At 36.6% G+C, this 24,190-nt stretch overlaps 1 protein-coding gene across 2 annotated transcripts in view; it reads left to right on the forward strand.

Annotated features, from left to right (window-relative positions):
* Window positions 1–21,041, forward strand: part of CNTN3 (contactin 3) — a 241,035-nt gene extending 219,994 nt beyond the window's left edge. For both annotated transcript variants that reach the window (XM_088021839.1, XM_028101775.2), the window contains 4 exons: window positions 7,574–7,757; window positions 18,261–18,373; window positions 18,993–19,161; window positions 20,944–21,041. In XM_088021839.1, the coding sequence (XP_087877965.1) occupies window positions 7,574–7,757; window positions 18,261–18,373; window positions 18,993–19,161; window positions 20,944–21,041 (564 nt within the window). The remainder of the gene's footprint in view (window positions 1–7,573; window positions 7,758–18,260; window positions 18,374–18,992; window positions 19,162–20,943) is intronic.
* The last annotated feature ends 3,149 nt before the right edge of the window (window positions 21,042–24,190 follow it).

Genomic DNA, 24,190 nt, shown 5'->3' on the forward strand with positions numbered 1-24,190 from the left:
TCTGGGTTGCAGTTTCCCCAATATGGCTTTAAAATTGTTAATAGCTCCTGCTTTTCTTTCATCTCAGTAAGGGTTGATCGTGTGCCACGTGGCATGCTGAGCACACATCATCATTAGCATCTAGACTAATTTTCTTTCTGATTTGACCAAGTAGTAGTTGAGGAGTTCATTTCCCTGGGCTCCAGTTTATTTCATCTGCTAAGCCATAACACTCAGGCTCAGATCTTTTCTTGTGCCCTTTGGATAGGAACAAGAGATACAGACATGATAAAGAAGATGCAAAGCGTTTAAGTTCATAGGTAGCAGGTGCCGGAAGAACAAAAGCTCCAAGCTATAGCATGGTATCTACCATCAATTTCTTAAAGCCAGTATGTGTCTTGAAAAAATAAAACTGGGGAGAATGACCTTGATAAGGGATTGAAACAAAAGTCTACAATTGTAAAATAATATAGATTAGCACATTTGGGGGAAACTTAGTAGACTTTTTTAAATGCGTGAGAAGGAAGCATAACCAGAAATAATGCCTATTAACTTCACTGATACCTTAGTCCAGACTCCTGTTCTAAACAGCTCTACCGAATGTGCTTGGTTTCTAACATTTTAATTACAACAGGAAAAGATGTCATATATTTAAGTAATTTTTTGAGAGTGTGAAAATTCTACTGAAAAAAAAAAAGAAATATACATTAAGTCTAATTCCATACTATCAGGCAAAGAATTAACTTCATTCTGGAATGAGTCAAATGTAACTTAGGAAAATTGGGTAGAAACAATTGAGATACATTTAAACAAATAGGAAACAGGCAAAAATGAATTCGAGTGAATGAAATGCAGACTTTTGGCTCAGAGGAAGGATTGTTTATGCTAGAGAGAGTAGTTAAACAACTGTGTGGCCGAGGGTTGCTCAAAGGGAGCTGTGTGTGGTTGCGTTGTGTTGTGTGTGTATGTTCTTTGTTAGGCAAAGGTAGTCCCTAGCAAACTGTGTCCCAGCACTGAGGGATCCAGGGGAATAAATACCGTAGCCTCTCCTCCCACACTCCCATCTCCTGTCTTCTATTGGCCAAATCCAGTGAGAAGCCAGAGGGCCAGGGTCAGGTAGCATACGGGTCAGCCCTCCAATGACTGAGAGCCAAGTAAAGAAGAATAGAAGATAAATCCAGACTTGCCTTCCAAGACACTATTGAATGCATTTTTGCCTGCCTTGTATTTATCTAAATATGTTTGAAGCTAAGTTGAAATATTTGTCTCTCTGAAAATCTTTAAGTATAAACAAAATTATTTTAGTCTACTAAAATAGTATTTCTGACTTAATACCTGTACTTTAATGGCTAAAAAAAGAAAAAGTGCCATTTTTCAATACATTACTCTTAGAAATTGCATTCTGTGTTAAGTTTTAATTAAGTGAAATCTCATGTGCAGTGATATTAAGGACTCCTCATAGCAGGGACATTAGTTTTCGGAATAACCAAATTACTTGCAGAAACAGAGATAGCATTTTAAATCCTGACATTCCTCGAGTTTGTTTCTGTTTACTTATCCAGATAATATATTGGCTTGTGATATGGTTTTATGTTCCTGAAGAAAAATAATTATATTATCAAGAAATTGGGAGTTCCAATGTTTCATAGATGCACAGAATATTAGGACTTGAGTACTTAGCTTGGTGAATAAAAGGAAAAAAATCTTCCTCTCTGCTGTATCCACCCAACACTTCTTACACCAAATATGTGGGGTTTTTTTCTCTACACTGACCAATTCTCCTACACCTGTTGGGTCCTAAAATTGAGTTCAGTTCTGACATCATAAACCTAGAGTTAGTTTCAGATACCACAAATTAAGGGCTTAGTCCACAGGACTGCCAGTCCCCTACCCCCCCACCTACCCCCCCACACACACACACTTCAGACGCCAGGCCTCCTGTACTTCTGATAGGCTGTAAATCAGGGGTTCCCGCAACCTCCTCCTTGGGTTTGAGATCTTGCTAGTACAGCTCACAGAACTCAGGAAATTGCTTTACTTAACTATTATACATTTATTATGAGGGATACAACTCAGTAACAGCCAAATGGAAGAGCTGTGTAAGACATGGTCTGTAGAAAGAGGCTCACATGGGCGCTGTGAATTGTGCAAGACTGTTGAATCACAGATCTGTACTTCTGAAACAAATAATGCAAGATATGTTAAGAAAAAAGAAAAAGAAGAAGATAGCAGGAGGGGAAGAATGAAGGGGAGTAAGTCGGAGGGGCGGATGAACCATGAGAGACGATGGACTCTGAAAAACAAACTGAGGGTTCTACAGGGGAGGGGTGTGGGGGGATGGGTTAGCCTGGTGATGGGTTTTTAAGGAGGGCACATTCTGCGTGGAGCACTGGGTGTTATGCACAAACAATGAATCATGGAACACTACATCAAGAACTAATGATGTAATGTATGGTGATTAACATAACAATAAAAAAATTTAAAAATTTCCAAAAACAGGACAAACTTAAATTGTGTGACACGATAGTATCAAACAAAAAGAAAACAAAATAAAAAGAACACAGCATCACTTTAGTGATATCCTTGCCAAAGATATATAAACTAAATATACCCACGAAGCAACATCAAGCCAACCAACGATGTGACATTCTACAAAGTAGCCTCTACACTTCAATCATTGATAAAAGGCAAGTGATATAAGTCAAGGTAAGACTGAGAAATTGTCCCAGGTTGAAGAAAACTAAAGGAACACAGAAACTAAGTAAAAATGTGATGATGAACTGGATCTTTGTTGATGAGGCCTAAGGATTATTTGGTGACAGTGTATCAGTGTCAATCTCCTGATTTTGTTTGTATTGGGGTGATGTGGGAGAATGCCCTGGATTATAGGATACCTGCACTGAAACTTCCAGAGTGATGAAGTCACATAGCAACTTATGCTCAAACTGTTACCCAAAATAGTCTTCCTGTATTGTATTTACATTTCTGAAAGTTTAAGACTTTTTTTCAAATTTAAGAAAATAATTAAAAAAAAAAGAAAGAGGCTCACATGGAGCTTTCATGCCCTATCCAGGATCTGTACCCTCCCAACAGCTTAGTGTGTTCACCAATCCAGAACCTTCAGTTAGGGCTTTTTATGGAGGCCTCACTATAAAGGCGTGACTGACTAAATCAATGATCATTAGTTAACCTAACTAACCCAACCTCTAGTCCCTGGTCAGGAGGTGGGGCTGAAAGTTCCCACACTCTATTTATTATAAGGTTGGTTCCCTTGGCAACCAGCCCCCATTTTAAAGCTATCCAAGAGCCTGAAGCCACCAGATAGCTCATTAGCATTCAAAAGGAGATTCCAAGGGTTTGGGGATCTGTGAATCTCTGTGGTGGAAAGGAAGGAGGCATTTTAGACTGCATTTGTTAAGTCATTTAAGAACTCGCCAATACTGAGTGCTTAGTATGTGCAGGCTTTGCTGTGGATGGTAGAGCTACATGGTGAGGATCAAGACAGACACTGCCTCAGGTGTGTCACCAGGGCTTGGCATCTGCGCCTTCTGCTGTCTGCCATGCCAAGAAGCACAGCTGTCTCTCTTCACAGGTACACACTCCATACCCGCAAACCAAGGCACAGTGACACACAGCTATTCCAGAGGATGGGCTATAACTCTCAGGTATATGGTGATGGAAAAATGTTGAGAGCCACAGTTATTCTTACCACTGGCTCCTTTGCAGAGGATTTACCTGCACCGCCCACCCCAGCTCAGAATTTACTACTTAAAAATGTGTGTATTCAGTTCTGGAAAATTCCCAGACATGTTCTCTTTTATTGTTGCCTTTTCCTTCATCTCTCCTGGAACTCTGGTTGGAACTTCTCATTTGATCTTTGGTATCTCTTAATTGTTTTCATAACTTTTATTTTTGTCTCCATGTTGTGGATTTATTAATTCTCTTTTCAGTCATGTAGTCTTCAACTTAATTCTGTCACTGACTTTATTTGTTAATACTGTATTTTTCTGATATTTTTCAAATCCATCCAGTTTTCTTTTGTTTGTTTAATCTTCTATTCTTGGCAACATAGATTCAGTCCCTTCTTTGGTGAATTTGGACATTTTAAATATACTTATTTCAAGATCCACTTCAGATCAGTATCTTGTAGCTAGGCTCCCACTACCGAGTCTGCGAACTTTCTTTCTTATTAGGGAGGTTCTTTATGTATTTTGTAATATTTTTCTCTGCTCATCTTTAGTAGATACAACTTTCACAGTCTGTCATTGTTATATTAACTCTTTTCCACCAAATGTTATACAAACATATATATATATATATATTCTCTATCCTTTTTTTGAGGTGTAGTTAGCACACTTTGCACAATTATATTTGCAGAGGTTTTCCTTCAGTCTAGATGCTGTTCCTTTCTTCTTCTTGCATTGTGGTTGTGTCTATAAAATCCAAATTAGCATGGACTTATGGTCTGTCTTCTCAGGTACAGGACTTTTACCATTTAAAGCCAAACACAACTGAGGGGAAAATATGGTCTTTGTCTTTATTTCATTCTTGACCTTTCCGTCCTTTATTTTTCTGCTTTTACTTTTTTTTTAATTTTCCCTCCTTAAAAAAAATACTATTTACCTTTTACCCTTATTAAATATTTTTGAGCAAAATTTTATAGGTCATAATTTCTACTCATAGAAATTCTACTCATAGAAATTGGGAATATTAATGTAGTGCCTTGTTTTTTTAGGTTTGAGTTGTATGCATATTTATTCAGTTTTTTAAGTAAAGTTTTGTAAGGAGATTACATAATCAATTCCAATGAATATCCCATTCCAGTTTGGCACAGATTTTCACTATGGTCTAAATATTTCTAATACGTGTCAGCAACTAAGATATAAAAATAAATCTCTGGTTCTGGTACATGGAGTACTTTAGAAGCATACTGCTATCAAGAACCTTAAGTACTTTTTATAAATAAATCTATAAGAGATATTCCTTATGCCTATTAAAAATTATTTTCATTTCTTAAGTCAGTCACCTGAGGAACACTTTCTTAGGCAACTTAAATTGAGGCAGTTTGACATATCAGAAGAAGAATGGCCCATAAGCAGAGACCAGTGTGTATGACAGGATGGCCCTGATTGAGTTACTTAATTCCTAGGTGCCTCTGCTGTCCCATCTGTTAAGTAAGGGTTTCAGTAGCTCATAATTAGTTGATTTCTTTCCCCAATCTATGCTACATCCAAGGCCGCAAGTTTCAGACTGTCTGTAACATGTTATTCAAATTATTGATTATGTGTCATTCTTAATTAATAAGTGGATAACGCTTTCAAAGGCAGGGAATGTTCTTACCATTTTGGAGTCTTCTAAACTTAACACTACCTAGTGTTTACAGTTGTTGAATTTGTAATGTGTACCAGTTTTTAGTATCCATTAACAATTTACTTGTCTATGGCTTTATAAAAGACAATTTTATATGTTATCTTTAATTAATGAATAAAATCTATGTGGTTTTCTTTTATAATGGGTTCCCTAAGATATGTGGATTTTTTTTTTTTTTGCTAAAATGTCACCAAGTTTCAGTGTTAATTCAGTGCTTTAAAGGTGTTGAAACTACATATTCAAGTTAGTCCTGATCATTCGGGTCCATATCCTTCTTTTGAGGTTTATATAAAAATTAATAACTCTTTTCCAAGAGAAATGCACATACACATATACATGGACACAGCATTTTCTATGAATTTGAGGGGTCCTATATGTAAATATAAATATGAATGCAAATATAAATAAAAACACAAACATGTACAAACATACATATACACATATACACACATACATACACATATGTAGGGAAAATACTGTTCTAGTACAATATTAGTGTGCTCATTTAGGATCATTGAAAAATCTGAGATTTATACTTTGCTACTAATTTTTTTAACTAAAGAATTTTATAGTTACTCATTTTTTTTTCAAAAAACAACTTCTAGGGTATTTTTCTCAGGGGACTGAAACTGGTTACCCTAAAGCAGCTCATAAACAAGTTTCGTTTGGACCACACAATGTCTTTAAGAAAATTGAGCCAACTCTAAATGTGGGCCATTTCACATTAAAATAAAGGTTTCTCCTCTTCTTAAAAAAAATTAAAATAAACAAAAGGGGCACCTGGGTGGCTCAGTCGGTCAAGTGTCCAACTCGATTTCAGCTTTGGTCATGAACTCAGGGTCAGGGGATCGAGCTGTACCTTGGTGGGGGGGGGGGGTCCATACTCAGCAGGGAGTCTGCTTGCAATTCTCTCTCTCTCTCAAATAAATGAATAAATTTTAAAAAAACAAAAGACCTGTAAACACGGGATCCACCTTCCCTTAGTAGAGCCAAGTAGTGGCTCCCTTACTAAGATGGAACTTGGCTATCTATTTTGCCATAGTCCCCATAAGTGTCTATTGCCTTCACGACTCTGATGGCTAAGGACACCTGCCATTTTCATGTGCTCGAACAGCTGTTGACTTACACAGATTATAGAAATGGTCTTCGGTTTTCATATTTTGCTAGCAGTAGAAGATAAATGAAAGTCAGAAAGGGCACATGTTGCAAGAAATACAGGAGAGAGCATGTGTATTTCTTTATGAAAGCAAAAAATATGTACTCAGTCTGCATTACATATTTATGCTAAGTGCCTGGCCTCTGCTTTACATGATTAAATGGTGATATTGGGTCTCAGCATGAGGAATGCTTGTACTTTTCCTGAACCATTTGGTGGTCTTATTGCTGTTGCTGTTCACATTAGTTTTGCTTTTACTTTGTGGATAATCCAAACGTTCTAGCAAAGCATAGCAGAACTTTACAGCATAAATTGGAGATGGGAAACACGTATTTTTATTGGATTTTTCCTACCCTTCTTTCTTTTTTTATTAAATATTCTCATTAACCTATTTTTATACTTTATACTCCCTATGCATTTATCTTTATATAACATCTCAGATCATTTTGCACAATTCAGTATAATGACGTACAAATAAAACATGTTAACATAACTTAAATTTAACTGTGTTAACTGCTTTCCTTTTCTCTTCAGCAGTCCTGCATGCACAGGTGGGCTTGTTGACACCTGGCCATCACTGGAGGACAATCCAGTGGCCAGCTGGCTCTTTGATAGTCTTTTCTCTAACAGTTCCCTTTCTTCCCAGAGGGAACCTCCACCATCCAGTGGAGGTGAAGCAGACCTGCCAGTATTCTGGAGTTGAGCTTGGGCCTGCCAGCATTCTGGAGTTGAGCTTGGGCCTGAGAAGGGGGAGCAGCTTGCTCTATGAAATTTGCAGATTTCACCCTCATTTTCCTTTTATAAACTATAGTCTAGTAGTATTTAGCACTTACTCTCTTTGACTTTATCTTGCTTCTTTATCTGGTTTATTTTCTGTCTCCTCCTGGAGTCCCTTTTCTCCTGTGGCACAGAATCTAATAGAATACCTAGCACATAGTAGGTCCTTAATGAACATTTATTGTGTCTTAATGAATATTATAGTACTCATCTTAATGAAAATCACTTAATGCAAGGGGTGGTACTGTTTGTGTCAACCTTTTGCATCTTTTATGTTTTTCTGTTGACCAGGTACGTTACTGGAATAATGGAGAAGAAGAATCATCAAGCAAAGTGAAAGTGGTGGGAAATGAGACTTCAGCCAGACTCCGGGGCTTGAAGAGTAATCTGGCATATTACACAGCTGTCCGGGCTTACAACAGCGCTGGTGCTGGGCCCTTTAGCACCACAGTGAATGCAACTACAAAGAAAACTCGTACGTAGATTCAATTTTTTGAAAGGCAAGGAAGTAGTTTCTGGTAGCCTTCTTTATCATTTAGAATGGACAGCCCAACTCAGTAAGCCCACTGAATGTTACAAATCCAATCCCAAACCTTTGTAAACTCCGAGTCACACATATCTTTGTCTTCGTGATATCCCCAAATTTTTAGATAGAAACCCCATGTGAAAATCAATGTGTACCTTTTGAAAAACTTTAGTGTGGGGTGTTGAGTCAAGTCTATCCATTTTTCTTTTAAAATGTGATAAATGAAAGTTTACTTTCATGTTTTTTTAATTCCCCAAAGCTTGAGGATTTCTGGTACATGTGAATAAGTTAAATTTCACACCAGAGAGTCAAGAGTCATTTTCTTCTTTTTTTTCTTTCCTGCCTTATTTAAAAGATGCCAATGTGCATTAAAAGATTACCATCAGAAGATGTTGGTCCCCATGAATATACTAATATATTTAAAAATCTGACCAGAGATGTCAGTTGCCTTGAAAGCTGAGTCTTTGTTAGCTATGTATTCACAGGGAAATTCACAACAGCAGTTATGAGATGTACATAACTTGGCTTTGAGTTACATTACAGGAAAATCAGTGATTTGCAGTTCCATAGTCTCCTGCATATATTTCAATTAAACTGATAGCACAGCTATATTTTTAATCATTGTATTGTGTTAGTAACTTCTTGCAATGTAACCATTTGAATTGTCCTTGTCATTATCATCATTATAGCTAATAGCAATTGAGAACATTCTATGTCCCAAGTGCTTTACATGCATTCCCATAATTAAACTTCCTAACTACCACAGGAGGTAGCTATCAATATTTTTAACATTGTACAGGTAAGGAAAATGGCCATGAAGGATGAAGTACTTTTAACACAATAATGCATTACTTTTATTTACAGAAAATTATTTTTCTTCTTGTTTGCAAAGTTTATTAACTCAGTAAAAAATTTGCTCAACTGGCTTCATAATGATTTCTATAATGCATTTCTATATCCGTATATAATTCCCAAATTTTTATAAGAAATTTATCTAACATTTGTTAGATAAAATTGCTAAGAATACCAATAATATAAAATTGAATATCATTGGCTAGCTTTGTGGATAAGTTAAAACATACATAAAACATAATTCTACTACTTTAGATTTTAGTTAGCCAGTGTTAATTTGATCAGTGAAGTTCACGTTCATCTTTGTATTATCTGTATAAAAGAGAACTTGATTACCAATTTACTAGTATAATGAAATTGCAGAGCAAAGGTTTAGCAACAAACCATTATAAATCTTCAGTAGCATACATTTACAAGTAACCAACTCATGTAATAATTCAGTATTGTCCTTCATCAGATATTAGGGGAAGCCTGACCCAACCTCTTACTCCTAATACATGGTGGGGGTTAGACTAAGGAGTATGTGGGCTTGGAAATACTTAAACTGAAAATATTCTGTGTTTAGAACTTCTCGCTAAATATGTTTGGTATTCTCAATAACAATTCTGAATTAGTAAGATTTAAATATACATCACTATATATGCAAAGCACACATCAATCAAAAATTCTATTGCGAGAATATATGCAAACAAGTTTATCTGGCTCTTTCCTCTGACTTAATAATTGATGTGATTACTTGCTAGAAAATTATGTTTGTAAAAGACCGTGTGACATCATCATGGAATCAGTGAAGAACTTAGCAAATTGGTAAGACAAGAGGAAAGGACAAATAATAGGAATATTATGATAATGTACAATGAATGAAATAAAATTTTAAAAAGAAATTTTTATGATTTAGGTGTAGCATATAAACACCCAATCCAAAGTAGAAATTTGCAACAGTAATGATGGCGATTATGATTTTAATGGCTGACACTAACTGAGCAATTTGCAGTTACTCTTCTAAGTATATTTTTCATGTACTGATTCTCAGTTCTCACAACACCATGACTTGGAAGCTGCTGGTAGCCTCACTGTAGAGATGAGGATGCTGAGGCATATGGAGGTTATTTAACTTCCCTGAGATCACAGACTAAGTAGCAGGATAGGCATCCAAATCTCACATAGTCTTAATTGTGCTGTCCTCTCTTTCAACCATATAATCAGAATATCCATGTCTCATTCAACACCCAACATTTATGGGATTTTTGCTCCATGCTTAGGACGTGGGTAAGGTGATCAAAGATAGACAGGACACCTTTGCTCACAGAGCTGTCGTCTGATGGGAATTCCAACAATTGAATAAAATCCCTCTGAAAGTGATACATTCCTATTTCTGCAATTCATTTGGAGTCTGCATGTTGATCTGTAGGTGTTATTAGGGAAAAATTTCCTGTGTTGGGTGGGAAATTCATAGATATCATAGAAATCCTTAATTATTCTAAGATTAGAATAAAAAGCATGTGTTAAATTTTCAATTTTATGTTAATAATTTTTCCTTAAAGATACCAAAATGCAAGTAAAACAGAATCCTTTAAAGCTGTTATTATTACTGTTACTGGCAAATCTTAATAGTCATCCTAACCTTTGACATGGATTTAGCTTCAAATCCTATTTAAGAATTTTGGCAAGGTTTTTGTGCTTATCTCTATAAAGAGAATTATCATCATGCTTCAGACATAAAGAATTAAAATAACACCTTTATTATTTGCTTGCTATCTGTTTTCCCCTCTGGATTGTAAACTTTATGGGGAAAGAATCCTTCTGTGTCTTGTTCATCCGGCCCTAGTGCCGAGCAAGGTGCTACAAAGCACTTGTTAAATACTGAGTGGGTAGCTAAATGGATGAATGAAATCTAAAGCAGGCCAGCCTGAAGGACTATTATTAATCAAATATACTTCCTCTTGACTGAACATTGTGAATTCAAAACACTTACTATATATAGTCTTCTACCATCTTGCTTCAAATGTGCAAGTTTCATGGACTCGTCGTAATCAGGGAATTTAGTATGCAGGCCTTTATATCAATACAGATCTTGGGTGATTATTTTTGATTAATGTAAAATACAAGGATTCTCAAGTTAAATACTGTAGCTTCCATTAAACACTTAATTTTTGATATCCAAATACTTGTGTTTTTTGGAAGCATTTCTGAGTTAAACTCTAATTAGCCTCTTTAAGTAATCTAAAATGGATCTCTGTTACTTGCAACCCAAGGAGACCTAACTCTTAAGAACAGCTTGTATCTAAAGGCACTGATGAGGAAAAATTGCAGATGACATGTAAATGATGAGATTTGTTGGCTTCTAAAAGGAAACATATTGAGAATTTTATGTTCAGAGATTGCAAGAAAGAATTTGTAGGGCAAATATTCTGCTTTGTATAACTAAAAAGTCAAGTGGTGATTCTGGCTTTCAGTATGGGTGGATTTAGCACTCAACCAACATCCTCAAGATTCATCTAATTAGACCTCAAACTGAATATTTCTAAAACTAAGTTCTTGACTACTCCATCTACCCCATTTAAAACCTGTCCCTTCTACAACTCCCCATCTCAGTAAATTAAATCCCAATATTTCAGTTGCTCAGGCCAAAAATCTTGGAATCACCCTCAACTCTTCTCTTTCTCTCATGCCCAGCAACTGATTCAGAATCTGACTTCTGCAAGAATCTACCACATCTTACTGCTATCACTGCTGTCATCCTGATGCAAGCTGGAACATCCCTCACATGGATCGGAGCAGTGACCCCTTCCTGTTCACCCTCTTTCCACCCTTATCTCCAATAGGCCACAGTGATGCTCAGGATGTCCCATTTCATCTCATTTCAGATAAATACTAAATCCTTATAATGCTCAACAAGGCTTTATATCCATCCTCCAAATCCTCCTCTGACTTATTTCCTGCTATTTTCCTCTTCGCTCATTCCACTGTCACTTCAGGGCCTCTGCATTTGCTGTTCCTTCTAGTCAGAAAGCTCCTCCAGGCATCCAGTGGCTTTCTTTCTAATTTCTTTGAGATCTTTGCTCAAATATCAGTTCAGTGCCACCCGCCCGCCATGTTTAAAAGTGCATCCCTCATCTCCTGACACTCTATCTCCTTCTCTGCTTTGTTCTTGGGTAGAGCACTGACGGCTACCACACATTTTATAATTTGTCCTCATTTATTTGATTGTTGTCTCTCCAGCCTGCTTTGACTGGAAGACAAAGTCCTTTAGGGCAGAGATTTTACCCACTTTGATCATAACTCTGTCCTCAGAGCTCTGTCTCCAGTATTGAAGTAATCATAATTGGTGCCCAATAACAGATGTTGAACAAACATCTCTTGGCTCTGTTCCAAGGTGGCATCATTCTTACCATGTTCCCTTTTCAGGGTAGAAATATTGCTATTTGCACCTTAAGGCTTGTTTCTGTCAACTAAACACCCTGGGGAAAGTGGACCACTCCTTTCTGATAACTCCACTCAGAGCTATGGCTCTTCTTGGCTCATCCCAGAGCCAGTTGTTATGACCAGTTGATAGAAAACCTTCCCTGGACTGGCCTGAATCACATGTCCAGACCTTACCCCGGAGCAAGGGGATATAATTTCTTTTTTCTTCGGTGATAATTATACATGTATGTCCACTTGAGAAAACAGAATAATATTAAATGGTACAATGTTTTGCACTTTAGGTTTTGCTTTTGCAAGTGGAATGTTTATCCATGTAAGTTGAGCTAAAATCAGTTGCCTAAATTTAAGGAAACCAATCAAGTGTGTCCTAAGGAATTGTAAAGGTAATGTGAGTAAAACAAACATTAAAGGAATAGGAGTCAGAATATTTCAGAAGTTTTTGATAAAATGAATATTCCTCCTTCAAATACATAATTTGGAAGTTCTGGAGTTTTTGTGTGTATAATTTAATTATATAATTATCTACTCTAAGTTATGACTTGGGAAATGTATCAATGCAAAGTTTCCCAAAATTTATAGGTGACCTGTCTTCTCAATTCTTGCCATTCCTTCAGGCCTCCTCTAATATGTACCTAACAGTTTGTCTTAAAAATTACCTTCCAGGAGCACCTGGGTGGCTCAGTCGGTTAAGCGTCTGCCTTTGGCTCAGGTCACGATCCCAGGGTCCTGGGATCGAGCCCCACATCAGGCTCCCTGCTCGGCCAGGAGCCTGCTTCTCCCACTCTCTCTGCCTGCTGCTCTGCCTACTTGTGCTCTCTCTCTGTCAAATAAATAAATAAAATCTTTTTTGAAATTAGCTTATAATTTTTGCTTTCATCAACTTAAAACTAAAATGGAAACTAACCAAGTATGGAAACTGGTATCATTGCCATAAATAGATGCTAACAAAATAATAAATAGTAATAAAATCAGTAATAATAAATACAATGAACAAATAAGCCACTCTCCATTTTTTAACCCTAGCAACATGCTCTTGCCTGTTCAGACCTCTAAACCTGCTTCCTTTTCAGACCTCTAAACCTGCTTCCTTTTTGTTTATGATGTTAGTATCAAAGAGATATTAAAAACCTGGTATCCCCAAATCCAGCTTTCTCTTCAAGCTAACAGGAAAAATAAAGGGAATATCTCTCTAGGTGACTTGTTATTTGTCAGCTCATCTATGTATCACATCCCAGATATGTATGTGAACTATTCATATCTGTGTATGATATACCACCAATCACAGAGACTGCTATAGAACACTGTTCGCTCATGCATGTTCCTCAGATTTAGGAGTGTTTTTTTTGTTTGTTTTCGGTTTGTTTGTTTTGTTTGTGGACTTCAACAAAATGATTTCTGATATTTTAAGTTCTGAAACAAGATAATAATGTAATATTGAACTTGAACAGAATTCAGTCAGGGAGTTTCAGCTAATATAAAATCAAATCATTCCCCTGGCTAAACGTGTAAATCTTACGAACTTTACTTTGTAGGAGCTTTGGCACTTTTTTTGAAATCTTCCACTTGCCTACAAATTCTCTGGAAAGTTTTAAATGTTTTGCTTAGAGTTTACAAATTGTATTATTTTTATTATCCAAAGGAGAAAAGATTTTGGCCAAGGAAATTTCTAGTCATTTAAAACAAAGAAAGATCTTCCTCCCTGACATTCCAGGTTGGACCCCAAGAAAAGTCTTTTCTGAGTTTCAGATGAGTTAAGAAGATGTTTTTGTTGTCTAGTTGCACATTGAGTCAGTTTCCTATTATAAGTCATTTGTTCATTTGTAATAACTCTAATGATTCTGAAACAAGTATGTCTCATTATTTGGGAGAAAGTTATCTTTTGGTGACCTGATTCCTACACAGTATCACATGTTTCAGCAGTTTAATCACAAATGCTGATATTCAACTCAACTGAACTCCCAACTACAAAGTACAGTTTCTGGCTACTGGTGAGAACAACCACTTACCACTAAATCACCTCATTATCATCAAGGAGTCAAGAAAAAAATTAAGAAATCTGTTGAGTCTTGAATAAGTAATCACAGCAAGCATATGTTCTTAAAATTCCATATTTTGAAAGTAAATGCCAGTTTCACCATCACCACTATGGAAATATCACTATGGAAAATTCTAGACAGTAATATTCTTAATTCTAACAGCCTCTACTTTTTATTATATAAAAGAAAACATTGTCGTTGAAAATTTGCAAAAAAAGAAAATTGTAGAGAAGAAATCATCCATAATCCTATCTCAGAAATACCATTATTAATGTTGGGCTTTCTTTTCAGACTTGAGTTCTATAGAATGTTTGTCTTATACAGTGGAAGTATGCTGTGTATTTAGTTACCTATACAGCATAGCAATTTCCATTGTCACTCGTAGTTTTTCATAAACATGTTAGTGTATGAATAATATTCCATTGTAATAATATACCACAATTTAACCATTTTCCTGTTGATAGACATGACTTATAGTCCTAGCTTCATCCAGTCAACAACCTTTTATTTATCACTTGCTTGTAGGCAAGAGGCTGAGGACTAAGTAAAATCTATAAAGCTGACATTGAGGAGTGTATTAATCAAACACATGGAAGATATCATGACGGGTGCTTAAAGAACAATAATAATAAAAGCCTTCAACATAATACTATTTTTGTTACAACATTTGAAATTATTTAAATAATTTTGCAGCCTGCCAATTAGTGTTGCGCTGTATAGTGATATGCTACCTTTCTACTAAAATTAAATTAGTTTTTGTCATTTTTTTCTACGTTAGGATACTATCCACAGTAGAAATTGAGCTGGAAAAAATCTGTACGATGTGAAAGTTGAGACATAATTTACCAAAAATTTACAAATATAGACTGTATCAAGTTCTAATAAAGTGTGGAACTCAATCAGCCTATGCTGGGTTGGGCTTCCACCTAGGATAGAATCTGGAAAGTGAAATTCCACATAGGATAGAATCTGGAAAGTGAAACAGATAAGCTGTATTAATGTATAGTATTCCATGTCTCCCTGCCTTTACAAAAATGTACGGTGTTGCATCAAAGCTATTTAGAATACTGGCTAATAGCTGTTCCAGTCAGATTAGGCTAATCCAGGCCACACTATCCAACCTCCAAACCTTAGTGGCTTAAAACTGCAAGTGTTTCTTTCTCACTCATCCTACATGTCCACCACAAGTAAGATTCAGAGCTGATCCATGCCACGTTCACTCCAGGGCCCAGACTGAAGGAGCAGCCACTCACTGGGCTGTGCTGATCTCACGGCAGAGGGAAAAGAGAAGGCCTGAGCAGATTCTTCTCTGGCTTTGGAAGCTGCCACTGGGGAGTGACCCACTGCGCTTTTGCTTACATTCCATTGGTTGAAAGGAGTCATGTGACAAAGCCTAATGTCTGTGAGATGCCAGCAAGAAGCAGAAGTATGTCTTCTACAGGCATGGGAACCACATGTCCCATGGCCAAGCTGAATGTCAGTAAGAGAGAAGTATAATCTTCCCACAAGGAGTAAAGGGCAGAGGACTTGCAAAGATCTTAAACAACAATACAGTCTACCTCAAAATACTTTAAACAATAACACAATCGACCCTACCAGCCAATAATAAGGATCATCAACGAGTCGTTTCCAGAGGATCTAAGAATATAGCTCAGGTAACTGAGAGAACTCTAGAGATCCCTGAACTACACTTTCATCTGCTCCCAATGTCTGTACCCTTCCTCCTTCCCATCCTTCCCTCAGCATCCACCACCTCAAACCTTTAGAGAAATAACAAGTTTAAACAGTTACATTGTACAGATTTATTCCATCAAGATGTATTACTTATCTAGATATGTCAATAAAATGTCCTTAAAATATATAAAAACTACCCCAAACTAGTACTTATTTTAAAAGAGAAATGACAAGTCAGATACCTTCAATGGCCAGACAGGTATCAATGGGCAGGGATGGATGGCTGGGGCGTCTTTTCTTAGGTCCAGCCCATTCTCTCTATCCCTCAGAGTAGGCCCATTCTTTCCCATCCAATATTGCACGAGCAATCAGCAATCAGAAACCCAGAACTTAAGTGAAAGCTCCTGAGTTTTAAATGTTGGCAATTACACAAAATTAAAGTACAGTGTCAAAAAAAAAGTTTGCAAGCTGACTGATGAGCTTTCAGGTCACAACTTCTGATCTGAAGTTTTCTAGTTCTAGAGCAATTTCACTCTCCTGTAGTTTTTAATTATGAAAGTGGTACATGATGATCTTGAGGCTCAGAAAACACTGATATGATTCAGAATAAGAATAATTGGGCACCTGGGTGGCTCAGTCATTAGGTGTCTGCCTTCGGCTCAGGTCGTGATCCCGGGGTCCTGGGATCGAGCCCCGCATCGGGCTCCCCGCTCCGCGGGAAGCCTGCTTCTCCCTCTCCTTCTGCCACTCCCTCTGCTTGTGTTCCCTTTCTCGCTGTGTCTCTGTCAAACAAATAAATAAAATCTTTATTAAAAAAAAGAATAAGAGTAATCAGACCCAGAACAGACCTTAATGTTGTCTTCCTTTCCCTTTTCCTGTTTTATCTGTTTATTCAAAAAGTATTCGTTCGAGGCTGCATTCATTCACCTCATCTATTTTTGGGCTAATACAAGATAAGCCTCAGTGTCATACTTGCAGTCATCTTTTCTACAAGACTAGTGTTGGAAGAGACGCTTCAGCCAACATTACTCAAGTTGGATATTAATAAAATCCAACCTCCCAAGCATACATCTTTTGGTAGAACAGACCTTACTGCCTTTGCTCCCGCGGCATCTGGCGGAACCTGGCCCGTTACACTTAACTGTCAGGACGCAGGAAATCACAGACTTCGGGAAAATGTTCTAAGGCGGTGCATTCATATCATTTGGCCTGAGTCACCAGAACATGGTCATCAGTCTTTCAACCCTAAGGCTACTGCCGTTATATACATTTTTGTTATCAAAGCAGTGCAGCTTGAACTCTCTGAGCTGACCTCAAGTCGTTGCTAATGCCAGATCGCACCATTTCAAAGGCAGCATAGAATAGTGTGAAAGAGTAGACATGAAGCAAAAGAATCCGCAGGGAAGACAGTCTTGTTTGGTGTCATTAGTCACCTAAAAGTATCTGAGAGCTCTTCCCATCTGTAAGTTCAGCCGTCTTTCCCTCGTGACATGAGTCAATGATGTTTAGAAATTTCCCTGCCTAGCCAATATTTTATATCCTTTTCCCATTACAAATTCAGTTAACCAGATCACTTTCTGAAGCTAAATCCACAAGTACAACATATTTCAGCACTGCTTTTGGGCAATTGTGATGCTCTGGCCAAATGGATAATATTGTGTTTGTTTTGTGCTTGACAGGAAACTGAATTTTAATGTCCTGTCTGTGCTGCCGCTGAACCCCCCCCCCCCCCCCCCGCTTTCCCCAGCATGAGTATGCTGTCTGGTGTTCGTGAGAGGGAACTGAGCTATGAATCCAAGTCTTTAAACCTCACAGAATTTCATTTATTATCGAATGGAATTCTCATTAATATTTTAGGGTTTCGCCTTATTTTTCTCAAAAATTGGTTTAAAACTTGGAAAACGAAGAGTGAAATATAGACTCTGCTGCAGTTTCTCATGTGAATAGCTGTTACTTCATGGGAATAAATAGAAGTAACCGTTATCTTTGCCTCCCGTTTGCTTATCTCATCACACAATGCTGGCTTAAAAATTATCCACACTACATTTTGTGCGTCTTTAATCTGCTCAGTTGGCAATTTCTCTCGGCCTCTGTGTGGATGTGTGAAAGTGGGTCACACCACCTGCCTTTCTTGATGCATCAACAAGCATCCCTCTAGTGGTGGATAAAGGAATTTCCTTATCTCCACTATCAACGTGTTCCCGAAGACCCACAGCCACCAGTGAGAAATGTCCTCAAAGATGTGATGAATATGATTAAATGAATTCTCACAATTTCACTGAAGAACCTTTTGAAAAGGAAATTTAGCTACCCTTATTTTTTTTCTGATTCCGCCTATATGCTGCATATTACCAAAGAGATTTTGCTGTGTTTTTATAAGCCTCCTATAACCGTCCTTTATCTGTTCTATGTAAAATATCATTCATGTTCAAATCTAGTTCATTTTCTCATTTTGCATCTCAAGCTCCCAGTCAGCCACCAGGAAATGTTGTTTGGAATGCTACAGACACTAAAGTGTTACTTAATTGGGAACAAGTTAAGGCAACGGAGAACGAATCAGAAGTAACGGGATACAAAGTAAGATATTTGCAATGCTTTCTTTTCCTATTCCTGGCAAGGGAAGCACAGTTTGATTTTTCTAACTCTGATAATACGGTTGCCGTAATCTGATTTTAACATAGATATCAAACTTTTTATTAAAAGGGTATTTTCCCCCAAATGTCTGATTTCTTAAATATAAATTTAAGGGAAGTAATTCTGGTCATGCAGGGATTTGGGACAAAATGTTTGTAAACTGTTCATGATGTTAATTACTTTGTTAATTCTGATGCTCCCCCCTATACTACTTAAAAAACAATGGAAATCGTTAGCTCTAGTCTGTTGGTCTGGCTTTCGAGATCAGTACAGTAGGGGCTTGCCCCCTCTCTCCAACCTTCCAAATGCCCAAGCCAGGCTGAGCTTTTCCAGAGAAGAAGTTCACTTTTCCTCCCCTCCTTGATTTTGAGGACTTGATGATTCTAGTGTGTGCTGACCCCCAGCCTAAGACCTATGAAAAGACCTATGAATTAAACTTATATTCTGGTGAATATAATAAGACAAACAATATGTAAGTGAGGTAACTTCAGAGTAATCAGTCTATGAAACAAAGTAAGAGTAGGCAATGTAAGAAATAAGTGTATCTGTTCATGCATTTTAGGTGTTCTATAGGACTAGCAGTCAAAATAATGTACAAGTGCTGAACACAAATAAGACGTCAGCAGAACTTTTGTTGCCCATTAAAGAGGACTACATTATTGAAGTTAAGGCCACCACGGATGGAGGGGATGGAGCCAGTAGCGAACAGATCAGGATTCCAAGGATAACCAGTAAGTTGGTCAAAGTCAACATTCACTCTATTGATAACATCAGCATTATGAACCCCCAAGAGTGAGTCAGTCAGTGTCCTTCTGTCCATTTTTCCTCCGTGAGGTCCTCCATCTGAATGGTAAGAAGCTTTTGGAACATGAGAGATGACGGTAACAGAAATTTCTCATGAGTGATACAAACTACGAAGAAAGATAATAATAACTAATAGAAAAGACATCAAAAAATATTTTGCAGAACTATTAATTTGAATTTTTTTCCTCCTTATGAGCTATGCACAAATTTGCCTTTGGATTTCCTCTGAAGAACAGAATTTCTTAAGCATTTCTCAAGGGCAATGTTAAACCCACAAACTAGTTTTAAGATCTTTGTTTGCCTCCTAGAAATTATACACGAATCTTATCAATTCTTTAAAAAGTGGAAAAGGTAACATTGTTAGGGTCATAAACCGCTTGGCCAAACCAAAACACTTCTAAAAAAAAAAATTCCTCGTTTCTGATTTCGAGGAGGTTCACGCTAACTTTTCCTTTCAAAATCCAAATTAAACCTATTTTACAATAGAAATTACACTTTTAGAATTAGGGGAAACAGACTCATATTCATATTTCATCAGTGACAGTGGTAGAAGAAATTTCATTTATTCTTTCAAATCTCAAATCTGGAGTTTGGGGACCTCAGTTTAAGTAGAGTAGAAGCCATCTTGTCTTCTGTCCTGTAGTTCTCAGTGATATAAATAACCTTGTTCCCTGTTTCCTTTCACAGGGCTTGACCTAGTCTGTAATCTTGGGCATAAGATTAAAAGCTCTCTCTTTAATCTTAGAAAACAAAATGACCGACATCATTAGGAAGTAACAAGAAAGAGGGATATGGAAACTTGGAAGAATTTTATCTTTACGTGAAATCATAAAGACTGCCATACTTAAACTAAAACAAACAAATAACTACACTATACCAAGAAAATGGGAAGCGTTTATCTTAGAACTGAGTTCCACAGCATAAAAATCTATAAAAACCGTTTCAGACTATAGATCTTTTAAAAACTGTATGCACTTCAATAGAGCAAAACTAGAAATTTAAGCTTGTTATGATTATTATTACATAGGTTTTAAAGTAATTAGGATAGGCTCTCTTACTCCTAGAATAGTGCAAGGTGTAGAGTTCACAATCCAATATGGCCAGAGTAGTAGATTCTATGCTTTTGCAGGAACAGACACGATTTTTGCATTTTAGGGCTGCTGAGTCAAGAGTAGCCTTTTCGTCTGCCATGTGCCGTCAGCTGAGCTTGCAAGGACTAGAGCAGACAAGGCCATCTCTAGGAAAATGGAGCTTTTCTTGATGGCCTTTTAAAAAAAAAAAAGATGTTTTATATTATGCCTAATAATTTATCTAGAAATGCATAAATTAGAAATACAGATTTTTCCAAACCCTTATCCAGTGAAGCCTTCTTTAATTAAACCATTGAATTATCTCAAAATTGTCTGTAATAGAGTGTAATTGTTTTCAAAATGATTAAGTTGTTTTTGCAATTTCAATTAAAGTTAAATAATATTAGACGAACAAAGCCTAGATTCATTTTTAAAAAACTTAAGTACAACAGCGTTTTTAGAGAGATTCTGGGCAAGTAATATATGCTACATTGATAAATAAAATGAGAGCTAATAATAACGTGATTTTAGGTTAGGTTCATGGTATGATTTGATTTTGATAGGAGAGGCATTGCTTTTGCCCTGATTATTTATATTGGTAAAAATCTTTATTAATGAGTTATTTATCATCTTTGACAGATATGGATGCAAGAGGTTCTACTTCAGCCATCTCAAATGTCCACGCTGTGTCAAGTTATATACCTGTAGTATTCTTTATTGTAAATGCCTTGTGGTGATACTAACTTTTTTTTTTATTTACTAGAAAGTTAATTGGTTACAGAAAAAGTGCTTTCATGAAATGCGGTGGTTATGCATGTTTTTTTTTTCCACTCTGTATTTTTAACTTTCTATAGGTAAAATGTGAATATAATAAAAAAAAAACAGTAAATCCTTTTAGGGGAATCTGAAATGCCTTAATATTTACTTGATAAACCAAAGGAATTTACATATTACCTACATTAGACTTTTGATAAAGATCTTCATAAGCTATGATTTTAAGCACTGCCTATGGATAGACTCACGTGCTCTCATGTGTATACGCACACACTCATGCGCACACGTGTTCGTTTGTCTGTTTTTTTAATGTAGAAAAACTCATTTAATCCAAACGTTATTTTCCCATGATAACAGCATTGCTCAGAAGACTTAATCAGTATTATTTTGATATGCTCATTTGAAATACTCAAGGGTGAAAATACATTTTTTAAATTACCCTGTTTGGAAGAGGGTGCATGTGATTCAAAAGAATGTTGGAAAGTGCTACACCAGAGGTGGGAACAGTGCTGTTTTGTTTAGGCATGACAAAGTTGTGAGATTCTTTACAAATCACCTTGCTCTCTCCAGTTGTCAATTTTTCATCTACAGAATGTGGAGATAATACCCAGCATACCTGCCCCTGCCCCATGCATTGTTTGTTAAGAGATAAAGAAGGGAATGTGAAAGTGTTTTGTTACCCTTAACATGCTGAATCTGTGCAAAATATTAATAAGAATTTATTTAACCGTATAAAAGTCATACGGACCAGCCACTTTTTTACAGCTTGCATTCTATTATGGGTAATGCTTTCTTTTTTTCAATGATATTATAAAATTGAAATGATTCCATTTTATTCTTTCTCATATATTAAAAAAAATTAAAAAGTAATTGTTTCCTTCACATCTGCGAACAAGCTTTCAGGTTTTATTAAAATATGGTGGAGAAAATAAGGAATGACCTGACTCTCAACTCAAATATTAAACAAAATTCACACAATTCTTCATTTCCAATTTCTGATTCCATTCAGGGACCCTTTCTTTTTTGGATGGTGGAGATAGTTTTTTAATGAAATCCAACCGTCTATCAGAGTGAGTCTGGCAGGCTTTTTAGTTCCTGAGTTAAATTTGTAATAGAACCACGGCAATGCTGCTGACTTTGATATGTATGACTCAGTCTTTCAATATGTGGTTTTCAAAAGATTGTTGAAGACATGACTTCATAGCAATATGTAAAGTATATATGAAAATCGACAGATTGAGTGTTAGACATTGCAAAATCAATTTTTTACCTCTTTCCTACCAATTTCACATTTTGCAGGAACTTGTTCTTCTTTACAAAGATAGAATTTGAAACCAACAGTTCAGACATCAAAAAAGGATAGAAATTAGCAAAATTCTGATACCATCATGAAATATTGCTTTATGTTGAAAGATTACATTTGAGATAAAGTCATTATACACAAAAGAGAAAAATATTTATAATTTTCTCTGCAAGGTCTGTATATATTGTATATATCTAGAAAAAATCTGGGTGACTAGTAGATTTCATATGACCATTGTTATTTCCAGTCAAAAAGCGGGGAAACACTTTCTCCAATACCTGTATTTTATGCTACATGTAATGGAGTTGTACCTTTTTATTATTTAGTAATTCTGATAATATGTTCCTATACTTTCCATTTTCAAGATGATTACTCTATTGTTTCCTGGCGTTTGTAGCAATATATCTCCATGAGATATGTACTTTGTTTCATATTGAAAAGTATAAAATTTATCTTTAAATTCTGTGTGTGTATCCTATGGTTATCTGTATGTATTATTTTCTATTATTCGAATAAAATTTATAACAATCAAATATCCATGGATAATTCATTGTGGTATGGTCAAAAAGAGTATTTTAAGAGGGGAAATGGGATGGTGCCATAATAGTTATGCTGATGCTATCATTTCTTATATTTTTCAGCCAAATTTCAATCTTTCCATCTTTTAAGGGGATTTTTTTAAAGTTATTTTTATACCCTACTGACTTAGTAAAAACAGCAGTTTTAAAACAGTGTCCTTTGGGGCACCTGGATGGCTCAGTTGGTTAAGCGACTGCCTTCAGCTCAGGCCATGTTCCTGGAGTCCCAGGATCAAGTCCCGCATCGGGCTCCCTGCTCAGCAGGGAGTCTGCTTCTCCCTCTGACCCCCATGATCTCTCTCTCTATCTCATTCTCTCTCTCAAATAAATAAATAAATAAAATCTTTAAAAATAAATAAAACAGTGTCCTTTATATTAAAAATATTTCAGGTATGGGGAGAGAGGGAGGGGAAGTAGAAAATTCACTTTACATAATTATGGTATCTAGTTTCTAATGACTTGGTTGATAGTGTCTACCCACATTTTTGTTAAGTACTAGGTGTATTAGTGTACCTTAGTGAAGGGAAAGACTGAGGGAATATGCAGAAACAGATTATGCCATTAAAACCCGTGCCTGCATCATCTCGGTCTGAATTACACCCTCACTAATTAGGGCTGTGTGACCTTGCTTACATTCAGTAACTTCCCTATGCCTCAGTTTCCCTATCTGCAGAATGGGGACGTGGTACTATTACTCTTATAGAAATGTGAGATCTTCGGTGACTACTGCACCCTCTGTGCTAAATTTCATCTTTTGTAATTGAGGTTGTTGGTGTGCCCATCTAAAAGCTGGGAGTTAGTAAATGAAACCAGGTGTGTGAGTGCTTAGAGCCATGCTCCTATCAGTCTTCTCATCAGTAGGTAAATAGGTGACACTGGAAGACAAAAGTAAACATTTGAAGGTGGCTTTCTTTTAATATGGTTAGAGCTCTCCCTTGATCTCATTCTACTGAGAAGAAAGGTATATGATACCAGTAATTCCTCGGAGAGAGTAAAGTGATTCTGTATCAGTTCTTAATAAGAATATAACATTAATAATGTCAGATAGCATCTTCACTGTCTTTGTGCCAGACTCTGAGCCACTTTACTATTGCTAAATTAATCATCACAGTTAGGTACTAATATCAAGCCCATTTTACAGATGAGACCAAGACTCCACGTGATTAAGGACAACAACGGCAAGTAAAATAGGATTCTAACCCAGGCAAACTGCAAACCTTGAGCTCTACGG

The sequence above is a fragment of the Eumetopias jubatus genome, unplaced genomic scaffold, assembly GCF_037043125.1.
Source record: "Eumetopias jubatus isolate StellerSeaLion01/CBP00866 unplaced genomic scaffold, mEumJub1_p1.0 scaffold_1, whole genome shotgun sequence".
Taxonomy (NCBI): Eukaryota; Metazoa; Chordata; class Mammalia; order Carnivora; family Otariidae; genus Eumetopias; species Eumetopias jubatus.